General features: G+C 37.9%; 1 protein-coding gene across 5 annotated transcripts in view; it reads right to left on the reverse strand.

Annotated features, from left to right (window-relative positions):
- Nucleotides 1–1,249: 1,249 nt before the first annotated feature.
- The window catches only part of LOC106753634, a 26,084-nt gene continuing 2,761 nt past the window's right edge, over nucleotides 1,250–24,572 (reverse strand). For 4 of the 5 annotated variants that reach the window (XM_022777551.1, XM_022777552.1, XM_022777553.1 and 1 more), the window contains 8 exons: nucleotides 23,460–23,604; nucleotides 21,934–22,003; nucleotides 17,727–17,983; nucleotides 11,072–11,378; nucleotides 8,177–8,223; nucleotides 7,914–8,030; nucleotides 2,468–2,519; nucleotides 1,250–1,816 (listed from right to left, as the gene is read on the reverse strand). In XM_022777551.1, the coding sequence (XP_022633272.1) occupies nucleotides 1,398–1,816; nucleotides 2,468–2,519; nucleotides 7,914–8,030; nucleotides 8,177–8,223; nucleotides 11,072–11,378; nucleotides 17,727–17,983; nucleotides 21,934–22,003; nucleotides 23,460–23,546 (1,356 nt within the window). In that variant the 5' untranslated portion in view covers nucleotides 23,547–23,604 and the 3' untranslated portion in view covers nucleotides 1,250–1,397. The remainder of the gene's footprint in view (nucleotides 1,817–2,467; nucleotides 2,520–7,913; nucleotides 8,031–8,176; nucleotides 8,224–11,071; nucleotides 11,379–17,726; nucleotides 17,984–21,933; nucleotides 22,004–23,459; nucleotides 23,605–24,572) is intronic. The other variant, XM_014635458.2, reaches the window with a different exon arrangement.

Below are 24,572 nucleotides of genomic sequence, written 5' to 3' on the forward strand. Positions count from 1 at the left end.
TTAAATAACAATTAAATATGTTTTTTTCAATTAACTTTTAATGTAATTAAATATGTAATTAAATTCAAATATGTTTTCTTTATAATTGTTTGAATTTAGTTCTTTTAAACAAATTTTATTAAGTTTATTTAATTTTTCAAATATGTTTTTAATTTATATTGAAAAAAATGTATGAAACTATGTAAACAACTTAAAATGTTTTTCAACTTTACTGAAAACAAAAATATGTTAAATTATGTAAATAATTTAAATATTATTATAAAATATGCTTAAAATATTAAATAAACTTAATAAAATTTAGTTTAAAAGATTATATTTATACATTTAAAATTAAGAGACTAAATTAAACCACAGTTTCAAAAGAGAACTAATTATTATTTTTATTAAAAATTAAATAATCAAAAACATATTTAACCATTTAAATATCATGATGATCAAATGATTTCTAGATATAAAACAAGTGTTTAAACATAATTTTAAATGATTACTTTTGTCATATATGCAAATCTTGTTTGAATTGTTTATGACAGAATAGATGTTGAAGTGTGAATGGAGATTCGTATGATATTTTTCTATATCAAGCTTCTAGCCAAAGCATTGATGAGGTTTACGTAGAAGATCATATGTAGATAAAACAAAGATCATGTCTTAGCTAAATAAGAGATGCAACAACTTAACTATCTTACAAAAATTTATGTAAATGATTCATCCAAGAAGATGAAATATACACGAATGCAATCAACAGTTCTTTTAATCTCTAGTGGTCGATCATACAGTGATTAGTGTTTTATTGTTGTCGACTCATGGTTCGTTCGATTTATTAGACCTGGAAATTTGGAGACCCTCAAAATACCATTATCATTAAGCAATATCTTACCTTCAAGAAAGGATCATCGATAAATTTTCAATTTTTAAATTTCTGGATGAATCGTTCTTAATATATTTTAAATTGTTCATAAGTGATAAATTGCGATAAAATTTTCTAAAATGATCTATCAAAATAGTTCAAAATCAAATTTAAATTACACAGTCCAAATTATTCCAATATATATATATATATATATATATATATATATATATATATATATATATATATATATATATTAAATACTACTGAGTAATCTAAAAGTTTTTAAATACCTTTTGAATTGCATTTGTTTAGAAAATATAAAGATTTTAAAATATCATTTTTATCATTCCGATATATCAGAAGGTACGAGAAGATAATATAGAGAGACGCAGGAAGCAATTGCCAACCATGAAAGCCCAAGGTACTGCATTAAGTTCCAAAAATATACTAACCAACTATATATCCAAAATAAACTGTCTAAAAGCACTAGAATTATATTTGAGAAAAAAAAAATCTATGCCGAGGTTAAACATTGAATACAGAACCATCATTTGCATGATGGATGATGTTTCGAAAACTCCCAAGACTGTTTAGTATCTGATAAAGGCGACACCCTCAAATTCAACACATCCCTTAACCATTTAATCCTGTTCACAAGTTCCTCCAAGTCCATGATTGCAGCTTCTATAGTATTGGAAGACATGGAATTGAGATAGAGACTTCTGTCGGTGCTCTTCTTTGCGGGATCCTCATTATATATACGACTGATGCTAGCTATTTCCAAATTCTCAACTGACGAATCCATGTGTAAACTTGAAACGTTATCAGACTCGTTAATCTCCATACCATTTCTAGCACTGTTGCTTTGCTTTCTCCTTGCTATGGATCTATCCGGATAGTCTTTCAAATTTAAAGATGAAGAAGAATGCATCCTTACTGTATGCCGACCAACCTCATCCGTTACATCTGTAGCATTCCCACGAAACCCCAGGAAATAACAAAAAGGTTATACTGCAAAGTTAGTTATATAACAAACAAAAATGGACAAAAATAATAATGCAACCAGAAGAGCAAGGTGTAAACAGGAAAATGACAATTGTAGAGAACGTGCCAAAGAGACAATGGAGGCTGTAACACTGATAACTGTCACATGCTTACCGGAGAAGTGAATTATGGCATGATATCAGAATTGCGGAAATAAAGAAACAAAAAGCGGGCAAAGATTGAGCAAGGCAAGGAACGGAAGGGATTGGGGCAAGTTATATTCCGATTTGTGCCTGAACACCAAAGTTATTTTCTGCACATTGTCTTAACAGAGAGGTATCTCTGCTAGTGAGGAGCTTGGTGTACATGTATTCCTTTCCTAATTTGCTTTAGTTTTATAAGGTACACAGAAGGACAAAACAGGTCTTTAACAAACCCAAGCAATCAGAAACAACTTGAATAACTGAATCCAAAACAAAATAGACCAATAAGCACGTATAAATGAGGACACTGCATTTAACAAACAGCCAGAGAAGTAAGGGAAGAAAGGCTATCCAAATTAATTTTCAATTCAGAAAGCTCAGTTTTCATTCAAATGCAAAGAACAACAAAAGTATATTTTGATAGTGCTACCTGAATTTGCCGGAATGATTATACGAGCACAAGGCTGCCTACATTCATCACCCTGCAATTTTGGCAAGGAAGTTAATTATTCACTGATAGAATAAAGAGAGATAGATACTAACATAAAGTTTGTATTTCTCATCTAAACAAATGAGGAGCAGAATAAAATATTATAGAATCCTGGGAGGTGCAGTCAATAGCACTACTAGCAGAATTCTAACACAATATTCTAGAAGATCCTGGTTAATACATAATCAAAATAGAAAAGGGACACACATAATAAAGAAAACCAGAATGTATATATTCTAACAGTTCCCCTCAAACTCAAGGTTATTGAAAAGAATCAATAACAATAAGTTTGTGACGTAGAGCAGAAAACTGAGCTTGAGTGAGGTTTGGTCAGAATGTCAGCAACTTGATCAGCTGCAGGAAGATGTGAACAAGGAGTGATTGAGCACTTTTTCCCGAAACAAAGAAAATGTCCAGTTCCATATGTTTTGTTCTGGAGTGGAGATCTGGACTTAAAGCAACTGCACTTTGATTGTCACAATATATAACTGGGGTAGTACACTTGATTCGGAGTTCATAAAGAAGAGATCGCAGCCATAAGATTTCACCAGCTGTAAAAGCAAGGCTATGGTATTCGGCTTCTGCACTTGGACGAGCAACCATTGTTTATTTTTTGGACCACCACTGATAACTCAACTTCTATACTCTCATTGTTAGCATTTTTGTTTCTTTAATCTTTCAATTTTAGCTTAGATTTGTAATTTTTAGGAAGTTTTAGGTGTTGCAGCACTGTGCAGTGCCATCCATTTGTGCCCAGCACATTTCTTAACCTTGCTCATTGTCTCGATACCCCAGCACCATTTGATTAGCACCCAACACAACCAAAAAGATTAACCCCAGTTATGCTACCGCCCAACGCCATATTACTAGCTCCCAACGCAGTCCAGAAACACAGAATTTTCAGCTCTAACTTTTATTGACTATTTTAATCATAACTTTCTTTACCGGTGTCCTCACAGGTGTTCAATTAATTGATTCTTTTTCCGTTGGATTCTAGACTCAAAGGGCTTTAATTTGAGTGGTAGAACATGATTTTTGGAGCTCTAGTCTAGTTGCAGTTCATTTTGGAATGAAGGCAGTTTGCAAAGGCAGGGCCAGCATAACTCAAAGATGTTTGCTAACTGTTTGGATCATAACTTTTTCTACAGATCTATAATTGAGCTGATTTTTGTTGCGTTGGATTCTAGACTCAAAGAGTTTCAATTTGAGTACTAAAACATATATTTGGAGCTTTGTACGAGATGCAGTTTAATCTGGAGTTCGAGGCAGTTACTTGGGCAGAGACAGTTTCAACCATTCTTGGTGCAATTAGCAAAGTTGAGAGCAGACCCTTCCTCTTCATTTGATGTGCTATTGGGCTGCACAAGGAATGGCCCAAATGGAGCTGAGCTAGGATTGTGTACTGCCACATCAAGAGATAACAAACACCAATTTTGCTATGGCAGCACACACAAAAACAGGTTTTTGGCAGATGTGGAGAAGCTTTTTCAGCACCTTTTCAGATTTATGTTAGGGATGTTTTCTTTTTAGCTTTTAGTGCAAATATACCTAGATACCTAGGGGAAGGAATGTTATGGCTTGAGAGAGTTGCTTTAATTTTCTGAATGTTGAGAGCAAGGAAAAAACAGATATCTCGAGCTTCTTTCTTGGTTCCATGTGAATTCCAGCAAAACAGTCTTTTAGTGATATTCTTGGGTTAGTTTTAAGTTACTGCAATTCTAAGCCTATGTCACCGTTTTATTGCTTTGAGTATATCATATATCATATATCATAAATAATTCTTCGTTAGTTTGGCTTGTTTTTCATGAATCTGCACTGCTCAATCTAAATATTGGCTTCCTCACCCCAAGGTTTGCTACAACCTTTGCCCGTTCCGCAGGCCATTTGGAATGACATAAGTATGGACTTTATTGTGGGACTACCCAAATCTAATGGGTATGATTCCGTATTAGTAGTGGTTGATTGATTGAGTAAGTATAGACATTTTATCACCCTAAAACACCCCTATTCAGCCAGGTCCATAGCTGAAGTATTTGTAAAGGAAGTGGTGAAGCTACATGAAATTCGTTCTTCCATCGTCTCTGAGAGAGATCCCACCTTTATGAGTTTGTTCTAGAAGGACTTTTTTAATCTTCAGGGTACTAGATTATTGATGAGAAAAGGAGGTGGTGAAGCTACTTGGAATTCCTTCTTCCATCATCAGGGGACAGAGATCCCACCTTTATGAGTTTGTTCTAGAAGGAATTTTTTAATCTTCAGGGTACTAGATTATTGATGAGAACAACTTACCATCCTGAGTCTAATGGACAAACTGAGGTTTTGAATAGGACTTTGGAAACCTATTTGAGATGTTTTAGTTTTGAACAACCAAAAACTTGGAGTTCCTTTCTACCATGGGCTGAATATTGGTACAATACTAGTTTCCAGGCATCAGCCACATGCACACCTTTTGAAATAGTCTATGGTCTGAGGATTTGATGGAGGAGGATCTGAGTCTCGAGGATCTTTAGTGTTTTGAGTTTGAGATTGCCTTCGACGCTGATATGTGAGAAGAGGTGGAGGAACAATGTCATTCGCATTTTGAGTTTGAGGCACAGAAGTAAAAATAACCAAGGGATCACATGATGGTAGAGGAAACATTTGTTGAACAGATGAACGATCCTCCATGGAGTACAAGAAAAAAGGTGTATGCTCAAAGAATGTGACATCAACAAAAATATAATATTATCTCTTGGTAGAGGGAGAATAACATTTATAGCATTTCTAAAGACGAGAATATCCAAGAAAACACACTTAATAGCTTTTAGAGAGAGTTTATCAAGACCTGGAGAAACATTATGGACAAAACACATACACCCAAATACACGTGGGGAGACATGGTATAGAGTGTCGTTTGGAAAAATGATAGTGAGGAATTTTATTCTCAAGAGAGGTAAAAGGAATCCTATTGCTTAGAAAACAGGCAGTAAGGACTCGATCGCCCCAGTGATGCACAGGAATATTAGTATTCAACATCAGGGAACATGTAGTTCTTCTCCAATCAAACGACCCGTACCATGTTCCTATATAACAATGGAACTAAAGTAAAGGTTACAGAACAATTTAGCGAAGGAGTCAATTGACTTAAGGAGATTAAATTGTAAGGACAATAAGGAATATACAAAACAAAATTTAAATTTAGTGAAGGAGATAAGGAAACTCTGCCAATTCCCAGAGATGCCACTTTGGATCCATTGGCAACGGTAATGAAATGAGGGATTTTCAGAGAGGACATGAAAGAAAATTGAAGGAATGTTACCAGAGATATGGTCTGAGACACCTGAGTCAAGGATCCATGGACTGTGACCTTCCACAAATTAAGATATGTAGGCAGTTGACACATTGGACATGGAGGAGGATTGGCCAAGATTAGAAGATTTTCCACACATGTACCTCAAAAATTCTTGATACTTTTCATTTGAAATTTTGGATTCTAGATCATCAAATTTAGAAATATAAGCAGCTTTGTCTGGATAACAATGTAAGGCATAACATTTATCTCGAGTATGGCCTATTTTCTTACAATATGTGCATTGAGGACGCATACTATGACCACCACGTCCTCAGTTGCTTCTGCCTCCTCTTCTTCCTTGTGGTGCTACCATAGCTGATGTTTCAATAACATCAATTGAATTTTCGTCTTTAAGTAATGAAGATACCCGAAGAAGTTGAGTAACTAGGTTGTCCATTGATGGGACTTGATCACCAGCTAACATTTGATCACAAACATGATCAAAGTCTGAGTGTAGACTTCTTAGAATTAAGACCATGTAAAACTTATCAAGCTTCTTGTTTATGCCTTCTAAAGAATCAGTCACAAAGAAATTCTTCAATTCCTCTATGGCAGCACGAGCCTTCCCTATGTGAGCGACCATACCATGATTGGCTTGATTGAGGGAAGTCACTCTTTGAGTTGCATTAAAGAGACGTTGCACATCGTTAGCAAAGATATCTTGTGCTCTTTTCCAAAAGGAGGAGCCCGTTTTGTAAGGTCTCAAAATTTCTAAGACCTCATGTTCGACAGATTGCCATAGGACAGTGCATAACTGAAAATCAAGTTTTTGCCATTGAGATTTCTCTTCATCAGGTATAGTGGAAATATCTTGTTCAAGATGATCAAGTATCCTTGACCGAGAAACCATAACTCCACGGAAGAAGACCAAAATAGATCAGTTTTCCAAGGGAGTTTTGCAGGTGTTCCAAAACCAGAAGTCATTCTAAGGCCAAACAGAAGAGGGAAAAATTGATTTTAAGGGTAGAAACCCTAGATCGAAGCTACTGTCAACGAAACAGCAAAACAACGACCACAACACACTTAGGAGACTGAGGCAAAACGACTAACAATGACGCGGTGATGTTCCGAGGCTGGCCGGATAGAAGCGGCACTTGAAAGCCCGTCAGGATGAGAATGAAGCGGTGACCACCAGGGATGGGTTGTGCTCATTGAAGCGCACCTAACCCTTGACTTCGTTGGAGAAAAAGTTGTGGCGGCAGCGGCAGCGTACGGGGTGGCAGACAGTGGCGGCGAACAGCGGCAGTGGAGGCGGACAGTGGCAGTGGAGGAGGACAGCGGCAGCAGACAGCAGTAATGACGGCGGACAGCGGCGGCAGACAGCGGTAGTGGCAGCGGATAGCGACAGCGGTAGCGGACAACGGCAGTGGACAGCGGCAGCGGACAACGACAATGGCAGCAGACAGCGGCAGTGGACATGGGTGGCGGTTAGCGATGCTAGATACCAACTTAAAGAGTAGGAAGAGAAATTGAAATTTTTATTATTACTGGTCACTTAACCCTAATACACATACTACCCTATTTATTTATGGGGTAGTAGATCAACACAGAAAAAACAAAAGGCTCTTAAAAAGCCCACTCTAAAAAGCGCACTAGAAAATACATTACATTTCAACACATTGTATCCACACAATAGAATTCATGAACAACACCATTTTATTAGAATTTAGACATGTTATGATTTATATGTCCCCTCCCGTTATCAAAATAAAAACATATATACTAGAAAGTATATTTCAAATGGGACATTTGTTTTACTTTTATTTTATGCAATAGAAGAACTTTACAATCAAATTTACAAAATTACAAACTCAAACAAAATTTGGAGACTAAAACAATGACATTTTCCTATATAAGCAAAAAATATCATACAATTTACGAATGTATTATGTTTTTGCAAAAAATTTAATATGTACAATGACAAGTCAAATTGTAGGATTATAAGTAGAAGTGGCATAAACAAAATCTAACCAGGGAAAATTATCCATTTGAGAAATTAATTTATTAATTTACAAATACAAAGATAAGTCAAAGTATAGGATTAAGAGTACATACCACAGGTATAGGCACAGACCAACCTTTTTCAGGACACCAGTCCAAAGATGGGCGCAAATCCTTGCTTAATGCTTCATAAGATAACCCTTCACCCAGTGGAGGAGGAAGCAAATTAATCTAGAAAGACACATACTATGTGTGAATTTAAGATGCTCATACAATACTAAAAGTACATCCAGACAAGTATTGTTCAATGAACAAGCCACAAAGGAAAAGTTCATTAAAGAAGAAAAAGGTGTTAAACAAGACACGAAGATGCTCACCATGTGTATGCCATTTGCCAAAATTCGCAGCAAAATGATAACTGCAACTATTAAATGAACCAAAATATATGACGGAAAAATTGAGATGATAGAACTGAATGGCCTTAAATAAAGTATTTTAAACTAGGAAAAATGGATCAAACAATGTCAATGTTCAGTTGAAAATACTATTTATATAACGACAAATTGCAAAGACTAGATTGCCATCAAGTAAAGAAGGGGCCTGCAGTGGCTAAAAGCGACAAACTACAGAGACTAAATTGCCATCACTGACTGATGGGGCCTGTAGTGGCTAAAAGCGACCAAACTCAGGGACTAAACTGTTATCAAGTAAGGATGAAGCTTGCAGTGGCTAAAGGAGAGAAAGTGCAAGGATTGCCATCACTGACTGATGGGGCCTGCAGTGTTTGAAACATACTCCCCCTCATGGCAAACGGCGGAAATGACGGCGCACCGATGACAAACTGTGAAAGTGGAAGGTCATAATGGTCTCCTTTATTCATCAAAGCATCCAAAAATAGATTTGATAAGGGGATGGTGAAATTGTTTGACTAAGATTCTGAATCTTGCAAGAAATAGACTCCCCCTCATGCCATGAGCAACCTTCAACCTAAGACTTTTGTGTTGAAATTCCTTGGTGTTAACCAGCTGATAGCATCGACTCTCCTTGGAGACTTGTAAATAAATGACACGAGCCATCAAGAACATCACAGCTGCTACAGTATGCAAAGCTAAACACACATTATGAAAGGAGGCTAAGGAACAATGCTGAAATAGAGAGTTTTTTTTTTTTTTTTTATTTCTTCCTCTGGAAGACTTCTCTCATCCCATCTTCACTTCCATTCACCAAGAGACCATGAGTCTTCAATTCCATAATCATACCTTTAAGCCTCACGTGGAGCAGTCAGAGATACATTCACCTACCAATTTCCTTCATCACCATGCATTCTAAAACAACAACCAACCAGGAAAATACCCAAAATCCAAAAACACAGATTTGTTATCACAGTGGGTTGCTTCCTTCACAGCCACCAAGCCTAGGCGCAAAGCTCACCATCACCCTTGAAATGCCGAAGACAAGTTGGAGTGACCAAAGGAGAAGAAACCAGTGGTGTCGTACAAGGAGAAGAAGAAACCAAAATGCCACTAAGATAACCATGGCTGGATTATGTGTGCGTTAAAGAAGAGACTTGGATGACTTTTGTTGGTGGCATTTAAGTGACGCAAAACGGGTGATGAAGAAGTAGGCATGCCTCCACCATTCCAGAATGAAAACAAGAAATTGGGGATTTTTTATTTTAGGGTTTTCAAAGAGAAAACTTAGAATACCATGACTTCAAAATACAGCCACCGAACCAAAGAAACAATGACAAAAACGAACTCAGGAGGCTCCAGTAGTGGCATGTCACTCTGACACCGAAAAGGTGGCATGTAAGGAACACTCGCTCGAAACTAATCGAAAAGAAGCCGGGCGTGACAACGCATGTAGAGGAGAATGAGGCAGCGACCATCAGGGATTGGCCGTCACTCAAGGAGGTGATCCATATTCACTAGTCGTAGGACTAAACTGTGGCAACAGATGGCGGAGGACGACGGCAGACGATGTGAAACAACTAAAAGAGACACTGGAAATATCTCTAAGATTCTTAGGAGGGTGGGACTGCTCATTGAAGTATTTAAGAAAAGATTAAATTTTTAAAGCCGCCTGTGGCGACGGCCACTGGCCATTGGCGGCAACAAAGACAGAGTAGGAAGAGACTTAGATAACCTGCTCTAATACGAACTTGAGATTGAAACTTAAAATAATTCTCGAGGGCTTAATTGATCCATCTCATAATCTTTTATTTATAAGAATAAACTGATACAAGAGTAAATGATAAATAGGATAACCCTAGACACAATATAATCATGATAAATAGGGTAACCTTAGACACAATATAATTATTATAAATAGGGTAAATATTATAACATTAATGTTAGATACTCTTGATATTTTTCATCAGAGAATTTGGAGTTCACAGTTTCTGCCTTAAAGACATGGGCAGTCTTGGTAGGAAAACCATGCAATGAGAAGTAGTTTTCTTGGGTGTGACCCATCATTTTACAGTGCGTGCAATGAGTTCACCCCTAACCTCCACGTCCTCCTCTAGTATTTCGTCCATGAACTTCCTTGCTTTGAGGCATTGGAACTCAAAGGAGACGTCATGACTGGTTAACATTTGGTCTCTAAGATGATCAAAGTCTGAATGTAGAGCATGAAAGATCATCACTATATAGATATTGTCACGTTTCTTCTTTATTTCATCCAAAGACCACTTCTAAGAACATATTTAGTTCTTCAAATGCAAACTCAGCTTCGATCATAAAAGATACCATATCAAGGTCAGTTTGTTTAAGGGGTGCAAGTTTGTTGTAGAGTCACAAAGATGTTGGATGTCATTTGCATAAATATTTTGAGCTTTCTTCCAAAGAATGACAGCTTTTAAAAGCTCTAAGAGAAATAAAAAGCTTTAGTTCCACATGTTGCCACAACAAAGCAAAGAGTTGGAAATCAACTTGCTTCCACTATTCAGCCTTCTCAGGAAGCACATTGCTTCCATTTTGCTCAAGGTGGTAAGGATGACCTTGACCAAAAAACCACATTTCAATGAATGCCGACCATGAAAATTAATTTTTTCCATTTAAATTTTTAGTGGTAATTGTAGGATTTCCAAAAATAATAGGTCCAATAGACATTTTGAAAATGGATTTTGAAGACAAAAACAATAGTCTTTAAAGGAAAAATTTGGGTTTGAGAGAAATAAAAACCTTTAATCGACAAGGAGGAGAGAATCTCTTTGTGACTAAGAGTCTACCAAAAAATCCCAAAACATGACACGAGTGGCAGAAACGTACCGGGAATGCTTTGGCAAGTCAGACGATGGTCGTTTGAAGAAGATCTGGCGATTGGAAGGCACCGCATGGGCTTCACCCGCCTCAAGACAACATCGGTAATTGACGCACATGACAATGCGTGGGGAGGCTTCTTGCTCTGATTTCGACAGGGTTGGTGGTCACTTGAAGAGGTGATCATGATCCAGTGGTCACCAACGAAAACTATGGCGGTGGTCGATGACAACAGTGGCAGACATAGCAGTTGGCGGCGGAAAATGCACCAGATATGACAAATTAACAGATCAAGATCAACATGCTCTGATACCAACTTAAAACAATAGAGAGAAATTATATTGAAGTCCTAGAGGAGCTTAATTAACTCTCTTCTTAATTATACACTTATAGGGCTTAATAGCTAATTAAGACGAAATACAACACACACACAACTCAGACTCCACTAATTAACTAGCTCACATAGTTGTGTGCACATGGGTTTAATTATTCTAACAAAAACAAAATACAATTGCTAGATCTAGTGTTGAAGTCAAACACTATTTTATGGTTGCAATTGCATTTGAGATGGCATGGCATAAGTAATTTCAACAATTACAATTTAGAGATACTTATGAGGCTAAATTGATTTGTGACACCAAACACCACTACACATTGCATCTAATCTAACCTTCCATGCACAAACCAAACACCTAGAGATAGATTATTGTTTTGTTAGAGAAAATATGCTTTTAGGAGAACACTAACTTTGTTAGTTCCACTTATCAACTAGCAAACATTATGATAGGCCTTTGTTAGTTTACAGGAGGAGGGAAAGAGTGAGGTGATTACTTGTCTTAATAGTTAGGTAGAAAAGGGGGAAGTTTAACTGAATAATCTGTTAGAAGAATAGGCGGGAAGGGGCTGAATAATCTGTTAGAAGAATAGGCGGGAAGGGGGTGTATAAAGAGTATATGATTAAACAGAGAGGAGGGATTATGTTTTTGTTGATGTAAAGAACAGGTTCACTGAACCTTGTCGAGGGAGGTTATGCTCCCAGTTTCTGCACAGATACATTCTTCATAATAATACAATTCTTTCATTCATAATTCTTTGTTGTTCATACTGTGTGATAGTGAGAACAGTTAGGTTCGATACTTAGGAACCTAACATTTTGGTCCGACCTGCCGAATACTCGAACGGAGGGTGCGGGATTATCCATGGAAGGAAAAGTTGACGAAAGATTTAAAGTAATGGAGGGACGAATGGAGACGGTGGAGATTGCATTCGATGGGATGAAGGCTGAGACTGGAGCGTTGCGCCAAGATACATTGGCGATTCGTCAAGAATTGAAAGAAATTGTGAAGATTTTGGGGGAGAGAGGGCGACGTCTAGATGACCAGCAGTTGGAGGGGAGCGAAGCTTCGGTAAACGAAAATGTCAAAAAAAACGGGGGAGAACGGTGGCGGAACTGAAGGTATTCGTACTGAGAGCGTGGTCAATTGGAGGAAAAAGGTGGAACTACCCACTTTCGAGGGATTGGATCCTCTCATCTGGATCAATCGGGCGGATAGGTTTTTCGATTTGCAAGGAGTGACGGAGGATGAGGAGAGGGTGCGATTGGCGTATGTGAGCATGGAGGGTAGCGCCGGATATTGGTTCCGATTCTGGAAGGAGAAAGCTCGTAATCAATCATGGGCGGGATTGAAGAAAGCTTTGGTGGCGCGATTTGGGGATAGAAGTAGGGGCACTGTTTTTGAACGGCTGACCACCACCAAACAAACAGGAACGGTGGATGAGTTCATTAAGGAATTTGAAATGTTGGTAGGGCAGACATCGAATCTGCCAGAGGAGATTTTGTTGGGGTATTTCATGGGGGGATTACAAGAACCCATACGCAGTCAAGTAAGATTGCTGGATCCTCGGGGGTTGATGGATGCGATGCGAATGGCACGAGACGGAGAGGCGTTGTATGGCGGGACGAAAACAGGGGGAACGGGAAAAATTGTATCAAATTGGAGTAGGCCTATGGGGACGGTGTCGCGAACTGAAATCGTTCGACCAAACCCAGAACGAGGTGGTATAACCGAGAACAGTGGGTCGTCACGACGGGAATTCACCCAGGCAAGTGCAGCGGCGTCAAACAATGTGGCGAGCAGAGGGCAGAACTTTCGCAACCTACCTTACGCTGAATATGTGAAGCGTAGGGATGAAGGAAAATGCTTCCGATGTGGAGGAGCTTTTGGACCGGGGCATCAATGCCCAAAGAGAAGCTTGAGGATGTTGATTCTGGCGGAAGATGAAGGGGAGAATGAGGCTGGGATAGAGATGGAGGAGACCCAGTTGCAGATGGAGCTCTCAGCTTTCTCGGCGGGAGGTCTGACGCAGGCCAAAACGATGAAGGTGCAAGGTGAGATTAAGGGGAGTAAAGTGATCATCCTGATTGACAGTGGCGCAAGCCACAGCTTCATTAATAAAGGATTGGTGGAGACACTGGGGTTGCCAGTAACAGATACTAAACCTTATATGGTTAGTCTTGGAGATGGGTGGAAGAAGGAGGCCAGCGGGTGCTGTGAAGGGGTGCAGATACGCATAGGAGATGTGGGGATCACAACAAGTTTGCACGTTTTCGAATTGGGAGGAGTGGACGTGATTATGGGAGTCGAGTGGCTGGCAACTTTAGGAGAAGTCATGATAGATTGGAGTAAGCTAACTATGAAGTTCAGCCAGAAGGGAAAGGAGGTAACCATAAAAGGGGACCCGAGGTTGGCCAGAAGTCTGATATCTCCAGAGGCTCTTCAAAAGATAAAGGAGGTGGATATTTGTCTGTTGGTTTAGGAGTTGGGAGAAATGGAGAAGGGGGAATACAGACCACAGGAAGTTGAGATTACAGAAACACAGAGAGAAGAAATGGAGGGATTGCTGAAGCAATTTTCGGGGGTGTTTAAGGAGCTTACAGGGTTACCTCCCGAGAGAACGATGACACACCAAATAACCCTGAAGGAGGGAATAGATCCTGTAAACGTGAGGCCCTACAGGTACCCACATGTGTTGAAAAATGAGATAGAGAAACAAGTGGCAGACATGATGCAGACAGGAATAATACGGGCCAGTACCAGTCCATACTCCAGCCCTATGATCTTGGTGAAGAAAAAGGATGGATCTTGGAGGTTTTGTGTAGATTTCAGAGCTTTAAACAGGGCCACGGTTCCTGATAAGTTTCCAATCCCAGTCATAGAAGAATTGTTGGATGAGCTATGGGGAGCAAGTTTTTTTTCTAAGATTGATCTCAAAGCTGGGTATCACCAAATAAGGATGGGGGAGAGGGACATACCAAAGACAACTTTCCGCACACATTTAGGGCATTATGAATTTATGGTCATGCCATTTGGCTTGACTAATGCCCCCGCAACTTTCCAAAGCGCGATGAATGATTTGCTGAGACCTTACATAAGGAAGTTTGTGCTTGTATTCTTTGATGACATTCTGGTCTATAGTCAGACCTGGACCGAACACCCGAAACATGTAGAGATGGTGTTGAAGAGGTTAGAGAAGGACAGCTGGGTCGTTAATCAAAAGAAGAGCGAATTTGGACGAGTTCAGATTGCGTATTTAGGCCATTTAATCTCGGAGAAGGGGGTGCAAATGGATCCTGGGAAAATTAAGGCAGTGGTAGAATGGGAAAGACCAAGGAATGTGAAAGCATTGAGAGGATTCCTTGGGTTGACAGGGTATTATCGACATTTCGTCAAGGATTATGGAAAAGTGGCTAAACCGTTGACTGAATTATTGAAGAAAGGGGAGTATAAGTGGAATGAGAAGGGCAGAAGAGGCAATGAGACGCTTAAAAGAGGAGATGACCACTGCACCCGTGCTGGTGCTACCTGATTTTGAGAAACAATTCCATATTGAATGTGATGCTTCCGGAGGGGGAGTTGGTGCGGTGTTGACACAAGACGGGAAGCCTATAGCATACTTTAGCAAAGCTTTATCCACAGGATCATTGAATAAATCGATTTATGAGAAAGGGCTTATGGCCTTGGTGATGGCCATACACCATTGGCGACCTTACTTACTTGGACAGCGGTTTGTGGTGCATACGGATCAAAGAAGCTTGCGGTAATTGCTAGAACAACGAATTACCACCCAAAATCAACAGAATTGGCTTGCCAAACTGTTGGGATATGATTTCGAAATCATATATAAGACTGGGAGTTCGAACAAGGTCGCGGATGCCCTGTCAAGGAAGATGGAGGAAACGGAGGAGGAAGTGAAGGAGTTGAGGGTGTTATCTAGACCGTATTGGCAGAGTTTCGAGGAAGTAATTAAAGAGGTCGAGACAGATGAGCATCTGAGAAAAAATAGTGGCAGATATCCGAAAGAATCCTGATTCACATTCCCATTTTACTCTAGAACATGAGAGGTTGCATTACAAGGGGAGACTCTTGATATCAGCCCAGTCGGCGTGGATCCCAAAATTGTTGGCAGAGTTTCACCTTACCCAAACTGGGGGGCATTCGGGAATATACAGAACTTAAAGGAGGGTGGCCCAGTCACTTTACTGGGTAGGGATGAAGAAAGCGATGACTGATTATGTGGCAAGTTGCTTGGTGTGCCAGCAACATAAATATCTCACGTCATCTCCTCAGGGCCTGCTGCAGCCTTTGCCGATTCCAAATGCGGTGTGGGAAGAAATCAGCATGGATTTCATAGTTAAATTACCAAAGTCAAATGGGTTCGATGCTGTAATGGTAGTCGTTGATCGCCTCAGCAAATACGGGCATTTCGTGCCACTAAAACATCCGTATTCAGCGCGGACGATAGCGGATGTGTTCATCAGGGAGGTGGTTCGACTGCACGGAATACCAGCCTCGGTGGTAAGTGACCGTGATCCTTTATTTTTTAGTATTTTTTGGAAAGAACTATTCAAGAGGCAAGGAACTCAGCTGCAAATGAGCACTGCTTACCACCCTGAAACGGATGGGCAAACGGAGGTATTAAATAGAATTTTGGAGGGATACTTGCGGTGCTTTTGTTCGGAGCAACCAAAAGGGTGGAGTGGGGTATTAGCATGGGCGGAATACTGGTATAACACCAGTTTTCAAGGAGCTATGAAGAGTACTCCGTTCGAGGTGGTTTATGGGCGGCAGCCTCCATCATTACACAGGTTTGTTCCCGGAGAGACGGCAGTAGAAGCGGTAGCATAGGAGTTGCGAACACGGGATGAGGCCCTGAAGCAATTGAAGTTTCATCTCGCCAAGGCGCAAGAGTTGATGGTTAAACAAGCCAATAAAAAAAGGAGAGCAGCAGATTTTGAAGAGGGGGATTGGGTATTTCTCAAAATTCGGCCACATAGACAAACATCGTTGCAATCGAAGCTACACTCGAAATTGGCTGCACGATATTATGGCCCGTACCAGATTGAACAGAAGGTGGGGAAAGTGGCATATAAACTTCAGCTACCAGCATCCGCGCGTATACATCCGGTCTTCCATGCTTCCCAGTTGAAAAAGGCAGTAGGAGATAGGGCGATGGAGAAGGAACTGCCTGAAGACCTTCAAGGGAAGGGCCGTCTTATTGGCCCACTAAAGTTTTAGACAGGAGACAATAAAAAAGGGGGACGAGGAAGTGTCTCAGGTGCTGGTTGAGTGGCAAGAAGGGGGACGTGACGGCGCAACCTGGGAAGATGTCGTTACTATACGTGATCAGTACCCAGAATTCAACCTTGAGGACAAGGTTGAAGATGGGGCGGTGGGTATTGATAGGCCTTTGTTAGTTTACAGGAGGAGGGAAAGAGTGAGGTGATTACTTGTCTTGATAGTTAGGTAGAAAAGGGGGAAGTTTAACTGAATAATCTGTTAGAAGAATAGGCGGGAAGGGGCTGAATAATCTGTTAGAATAGGCGGGAAGGAGGTGTATAAAGAGTATATGATTAAACAGAGAGGAGGGATTATGTTTTTGTTGATGTAAAGAACAGGTTCACTGAACCTTGTTGAGGGAGGTTATGCTCCTAGTTTCTGCACAGATACATTCTTCATAATAATACAGTTCTTTCATTCATAATTCTTTGTTGTTCATACTGTGTGATAGTGAGAACAGTTAGGTTCGATACTTAGGAACCTAACACATTATACAAAATATCTCACAATTCTCAAGTAGACTACTTTTACAACAAGCTTGGCTCATGATAATATATGCTAAAAAGGGCAAGTACATAAGATCTTATTAGATTTCTTCCATCTATTCCTTATTTTCCTTTCTTGCATGGTCAACCATAAATCTAATATGGAATAACAATTGTTGGGCCAACTAAGCCCATCTATTTTAAGGCCCTTAATGAATCCCCCCAATTCGACCATGTAAACTTTATGAGATGTCCACTTCTTAGCATGAAAGAGTATGTTAAGATCCATTATCAACTAGCGGTGTGACTAAAATAATGCATATAAGTAGGGATGAAACCTCTCTATACGAGTTGGCTTTCGAAGTTAAGTTAGGCCTGGACCTAAACTAGAATAAAATGAGACAAATAATTGAGGAGAAAATCTAAAGTGTAAAATCTATTGCATAAATAGGGCAGAACTACCAAATAGTGCCAAATAATGTCTACTCTGGCTGTTATAGCTCAAAAAAAGAATCCAAATAAGATATTGAATCAACACAACTTGAAGACAAATAGTATTACCTGAACTTTATCATTCCCCAATAATTTAGTCACAGTTCCAGACCAATAGCAACCATCGGTATACCAATCTACCAAATCCCCAACTTTCCATGTGTTATTAACAATAACAGTCATTTCTGATATGGCATTCACATCAAGCTTTTCACTTTCACGAGAGAAAGTAGGGAATGAAGGTCGCAACATCAGTTCCTTGTTCAAGCCCTTTGACTTGCCAATATTAGTTAGAGGCTTTTGATACAACTTGATCCAACTTGGCTCTACAAACAAGTAATGCAATAGTTATAACTTCAAATGAATTATTACCACTTCCAACTTTTATAGTAGTTATCAGTGTGAGTAGGGGGGTTTACTTATAAACTCCAAGGATTAGAGCTCTCCTGAATTTGTTAGAAACATTTTTGTAATTAACATATTTATCAATTTGGATAGAAAAACATGGCACCTAACAATTAAAACAATATAGAAGGATATTGTTGATAATAGACAATAAACAAAAATTTACCTATTCAATTAATTCGTGAAATTATTCTTGTGTTCAAATTTCGCAACAACAAAATTGATTCAATTGATAGTTCCCTTGCCCAGTAATCATGCAACCTCATTTCATATGAATTTATTATGATATAAACACAATAAAATAAAAGCCATTTATCATATTTATTTCTTCAAATCACTCAGTTTTCTCTCTTGTCCAACTTTCCTTCAATTTTTATTCATGCAAATGTTGACATGTTATTATAGAGATTTTGTTTTCTAAACATACTCTCTTTAGCTTCTTCTAAAAGAAATACATTCTAGTATCAAATATTTTCTTTTGCCCCTACCATCACATTTACTCAACCATGTTCCATTATATTATTGCATGAGAAGAAAATCTTGGAAAAGAAAGAGAGATTTTGAACCATTTGAAGTTACCAACATTAGAAATTTATTCTAAATCCTCAAATCCTTCTCAAGGTTCCCAATGAAGATGATCAAGCTGAAGGTAATGTCAATCCAATGTTTTATTATTACTGTTCACTTTTCCCTAATACACATACTACCCTATTTAAGGAATAGATCAACATAAAAAAGGAAAACAGAATGCTCCTAAAATGCCCACTCTAAAAAGCCTACTAGAAAATACATTATATTTCAACACTCTCCCTCAAGCTGGAGCATATAGATCATATGCACCAAGCTTGGAACATATAAATTGAATTCTAGGCCCCCTTAGAGATTTGGTCAGAATGTCTTTGAGTTGTTCATTAGAGTTGACAAACTCGGTAACAAGTTTCTTGAACAACAACTTTTCTCTAATAAAATGACAATCAATTTTTGTGTTTTGTTATCTGATGAAATACTGGATTGGAGGCAATATGAAGGGCTGCTTGATTGTCATAGTATAGTTTCAACGGCTCATTTTCACAAAATTCCAATTCTTGAAGAAGTTGTCTAATCCACACAAGTTCACATGTAGTTAAAGACATATATCGGTATTCAGCTTCAGCACTAGATCGAGCAACAACACTTTGTTTCTTACTTTTCCAAGAAACAAGGTTCCCTCCACGTAAAACACAATATCCTATAGTAGATCTTCAATCAATTGGAGAACCAGCCCAATCTGCATCACAATATCCTTCAATCCGAGTGCTTCCCTTGTTCTCATACAACAATACTTGTCCTGGGTTTCCTTTTACGTATCTGAGAATGCGAATCATTGCATTCCAATGGTCAACATGTGGATTTTGCATAAATTGACTCACAACTCTCACTGGATAAGAAAGATCAGGTCTTGTTATTGTAAGATAGATGAGTTTTCCAACCAGCCTTCTATATCTCTCTAGTTATGAGAAAGGTTCACCTTGATCTCTCATTAACTTTTTATTCAAGTCCATAGGACTATCAATGGGCTTGCAATTTGTCAAGCCTTTTTCCTCTAAAATATCAAGAGCATATTTCCTTTGTGAAATGATGACACCTTCTTTTGGCACATGTTGATGATATTGTCATTACAGGAAATGATGTTGTTGGAATATCTCAACTGAAAGAGTACTTGTGTAGACATTTTCAAACCAAGGATCTTGGAAGTCTCAAATACTTCTTAGGCATTNNAGTAGCGCAATCAAAAGATGGAGTTGTAATCTCCCAGAGGAAGTATGCTCTTGATATATTACAAGAAACATGCATGATTCATTGCAGACCACTAGACAATCCCATGGACCCAAACCAGAAATTAAGGACAAAAGAAAGTGAATTATTCTCCAATCCAAAGAGGTATAGGAGGTTGGTTGGAAAACTGATTTATCTCACTATTACAAGGTCAGATCTATCCTTTGCAGTTGGAGTGGTTAGTCAATTCATGCAGGCTCCATGTGTTGACCATTGGAATGTTATCATTCGCATTCTAAGGTATATCAAAAAGGCTCCCGGGCAAGGATTGTTATATTAAGATAAAGAAAGCATTCAGGTCTCTGGATATTGTGATGCAGATTTGGCAAGTTCGCCTATTGATAGATGGTCTACTATAGGATATTGTGTTTTTCTGGGAAGAAACATTATTTCATGGAAAAGTAAGAAACTGAATGTAGTAGCTCGATCAAAAACTGAAGTCGAGTATAGGGCAATGGCGTTACTAACATGTGAACTTATATGGGTGAAACAATTCCTTTAAGAGCTTAACTTCTGTGACATCCATACTATGAAGATGCATTGCGATAATCAAGTTGTTCTCCACATTGCATCAAATCCAGTGTTTCACGAGAGGACTAAACATAGAAATTGATTGTCATTTTGTTCGTGAAAAGTTGTTGACTAAAGAAATATGTACTGAGTTTGTTGGGTCAAACGATCAACTCGTAGATGTGTTGACCAAGTCATTAAGGGGTCCTCGGTTTGATTTTATTTGTTCCAAGCTTGGTACATACAATTTTTATGCTCCAGCTTGAGGGAGGGTGGTAGAATATTTATCCTATTTATCATCATTATATTATGTCTAGTATATATATAGTAGTACCTAGGTCTACAGCTAGGGTTACCCTATTTATCATGTACTTTTGTATCAAAACTTTCTTATATATAGAATGAGAGTGAGAGGGATCTTTCAAGCCCTCAAGAATTATTTTACACTTTCAATTTAAGTGATTTGTCCACTTGTGAACTTGTGTGGATTAAAAAACTCCTTCAACAGTTGAAATTTTGTGAAGTTTGAGCAAATGAAGTTGTATTGTGACAATCATGGGCGAATGAAGTTGTATCGTTCATATTGAATCTAATCCTATGTCTCATGAAAGAATCTGGGAGAGTCACTGTCAAAGGAACTATGTCCTGGATTTATTAGCTGTAACAACCAGCTTGCAAACAATCTCATTAACTCTTTGAGAGGGCCCTAAAATTCAGTTTATACATTTCAAGCTTGTTGCATACAATTTATATGCTCAAGCTTGAGTGTGAGTGTTAAGATTATGATTGCTATAGTAGTTTACAGCTTCACTCAATCCTTGAGAGGGTCTAGGATTCAATTTAGCTTGGTGCATACCATTTATATGCTCTAGTTTGAGTGTGAGTATTAAAATTATGTTCGTTACAGCTTACATAAAGTTGTTTGTGGGAGAACCTACCTTTAGGTTAAGGAACATAGGTTGTAACCTTCCACCTCCAGACATATTTGTACTCATCCCTTTATATATACAAATACATTGGCTGAGCATTAACTCATGGATTTTTCATCACATTTATGCGCTACAATACAAGTTCCTCAGTTCCTCTTCAAGACTATATACAATAGGATGCAAATGAGTCAATCAAAGAAAATTTAGATGGCAGTGTCAAAGAAAACGTTTGACTGGTAGCATAGGGATTTCACCATCAAAGCAGCTTGGACTACACTAGAAGAGAGTTCTTTTAGCGTGAATAATAGAAAAACTCATTCTTTCATTACTGTTTCTACCTACTGTTAGTGTTCTTAGTTAGGTTTCAAACCCAGAAACCTAACACCTTCTCTCTAGTTGTTAAACTTGTGACAGTTCATATAAACTTCAACTTGGCACTTCCACATCAAAGAAGGAATGTAAAATATTTGCATTTAACCCACCCAACTATATTACACTTAATCAAGAAAATGAAATGTTAAAACCAACCAATTGTTATAAGAACATTCATTCTACTTCGTTCAATAAATAAGCTAACGGACTTCTAGTTGAAATTTTAAAACAGAGCAAGAACATACTTTGGTCAGTGTAGTCAAAATACTCCAATAGATGGGATATGACAGCTTTTTTCGTGCGGATATCTCTAATCTGAAAAAATCATAAAATAATTTCAGGCCAAAATAATACCAGATAGAAAAATTTAATACTCAATAAAATGATAGACACTGGTTGAGCATCCCAGTCCTTTACTAAAAAGTAGCAACAGTACAGATATGTGGCCAACCAATGGTTACAGGCAGATTACCAGAAGGGCAAAGAAGCCTGCACGAAATTATTCTGAGAAACACGAAATTTTTTTTTAATAGAAAGACAATGGAACTGGAAGGGGTTTCAATAAAAATCATGAAAACAAAATTTCACTTCAAATAATCCAGCATTAATCAGATGAAAAAAGTTCCATGCTTGCATTAATAAATATTTTAATTAGTATTCAACTAAGGCAAAACATATAAATATTAAAAGGGAGGATATACAAGTATTTTAATGCTAACAGAATTTACATTAGTTTAGATTAATGAATTTAATTTCTTTAATGAGCTAATACACTAAGCACAAGAGCTAATAAAAGTCTAATTGGAGACCCAAGTAACAACAATAATATACAATTCGGTTACTTGATCAGCTAAATTTTTTCCACTTGAACTGCATACAAAACAGACAGGTTACCTCAGAAAATCAAAACTTGTTCATAGCAGACAGAGTCTATCACCAAATTTGGTAGAAGTTTTTAACCAGTCTCATTCAAATCATAAGTTAGCGTTTGAAAAAGATGTGAGAAAACTTAGTAACCGTGTCTAAAGAACATTTAATGAAAGGGAATAGTCTCTTGAGTTTGAACAGTCAGAGTGTTAGGAATAAAACACTCTAAAAGTATCTATATCTTTAGAAAATATGACCGAAAAATAAATTAAGTTTTTCTACAAACTAAAATTAGCTTATACATAGTTAAGATCAGCTTCGAATAAGCTACTATGAGAAAGTTTCTATAAATTAACATATATATGTACTAATTTAAGTTCTGGAGAAACTTATTTATTTTTCCTTTTACTTTTATTTGGTGTAGCCATCTATAGAGAATATCCACACAGAAATTGTATAGTATTTTTCAAGCCATACACGTTTCTACCACTGTCATAACCAAAACAGCAAAACCAGCTGCCATGAGAACAACATAATACATTATCACAATATAGAAGATTGTTGTTTAAAAGTAAGATTTATATAAGTGTTTGGTACCTCCAAATTGGTCTATATTAAAATTGGTACCTCCAAAAACACCTCAATGTTCTTGAAACCCAACATTTAATAATGTGGTCTTAACAATTCTCGATTTTGGAGATGCCAAAAACTCATTTAATTCTAAATATAATAATTCAAAGAACCACAAATTTCACAGAAACTTGGTTGTGTTTTTAGTAAAATGTAAATTTGATAAAATTGTCTCATAAGAAGCCAATTCAAATCTTAGAGTTTCTTTCTTATTTTAGTTCCTGTGCTTATCACATCAACACCACAAAAGATAGAGAAGGAAGAATTTGCATACCTTGCAACGAAACCATGCACCCCGAAAACCACTTTGAAAGGACTTTGACTCAGCCAAATCCCCAACTTGGAATGGAAGATCAGGCATCACTAATAGGTACTTCCACTCTTTGCTTCTTTAAAACAAAAATCTTGATCTAATAAGGCTGAAAAGATTATAACATAATACAATTGTTAAACAATCATTTTTCAGCTTTTCAACTTAAGTAACTAAGTGGATTGAGCTCTTGATAAAATAGTGCATAGATATACAGGACAACAAAGTAATAAAAATTATATAATAAAACTAGAGTTGTCAAAACGGGTCACCCGACCCGACCCGGCCCACCAGGGGTTGATCACTTAGTGAGCCAACCCAACCTGGCTCATTTATTAGCGAGCCAGAAAAATTCGAACCCGGCCTGACCCACCACGGGTTGGTGGCTAAACGGGTTGGTTTATTGGCTCACTTAATTACAATTTTTTTTAAATAAAAAAAATTACAAACTTTCTAAAATTCAAATCTAAACAAATTTCACTCCCAAAATTTAACTTCCGAAATGCATGTTTAATTAATTTTTAGAATAAGGAACTTAAATAATTTTTTCAAGCAAAAAAAAAGTAATAAATATTTTTGGGTTAAATATGTTTTTCATCCCTTAAGTATCACACGATTTTGGTTTTCGTCCCTACTCAAAACTTTGACGGTTTTTAGTCCTCCTAGGTTTGAAACTCTTACTATTAGTGCTTAAAATTGGACGGCGTGAACTTTTGTTAGATGTGGCAAATGGCGAGGCCACGTTTTATGTCGTTGCGGTGCTCCTTGCAATCCACATTTTGGGTTTGGTATTCTTGTTGGGTTTGATAGGCCAAAGAACCTTCTCCAAATAAAGGTGAAACAAACAGAGAAAAGGGTTAAATGGGTTTATGAGAGAATAGAAAAAATATCATGGTATGGTAAAAGCAGCAACCTTATCCCAATCAAAGCAGCCATAAAAGTGTTTATAAACCCCACCACCATTTTTAAATGGGTCACTCAAATTTAGCATAATAGAATAAGAATAACGTGAGAGAAAAAGTCAAAATGTCATCTTGAAATCCAACCTTCAGATGTACTTCCTTAGCTCTCTTTGCC

The sequence above is a fragment of the Vigna radiata genome, unplaced genomic scaffold (genome assembly GCF_000741045.1).
Source record: "Vigna radiata var. radiata cultivar VC1973A unplaced genomic scaffold, Vradiata_ver6 scaffold_134, whole genome shotgun sequence".
Taxonomy (NCBI): Eukaryota; Viridiplantae; Streptophyta; class Magnoliopsida; order Fabales; family Fabaceae; genus Vigna; species Vigna radiata.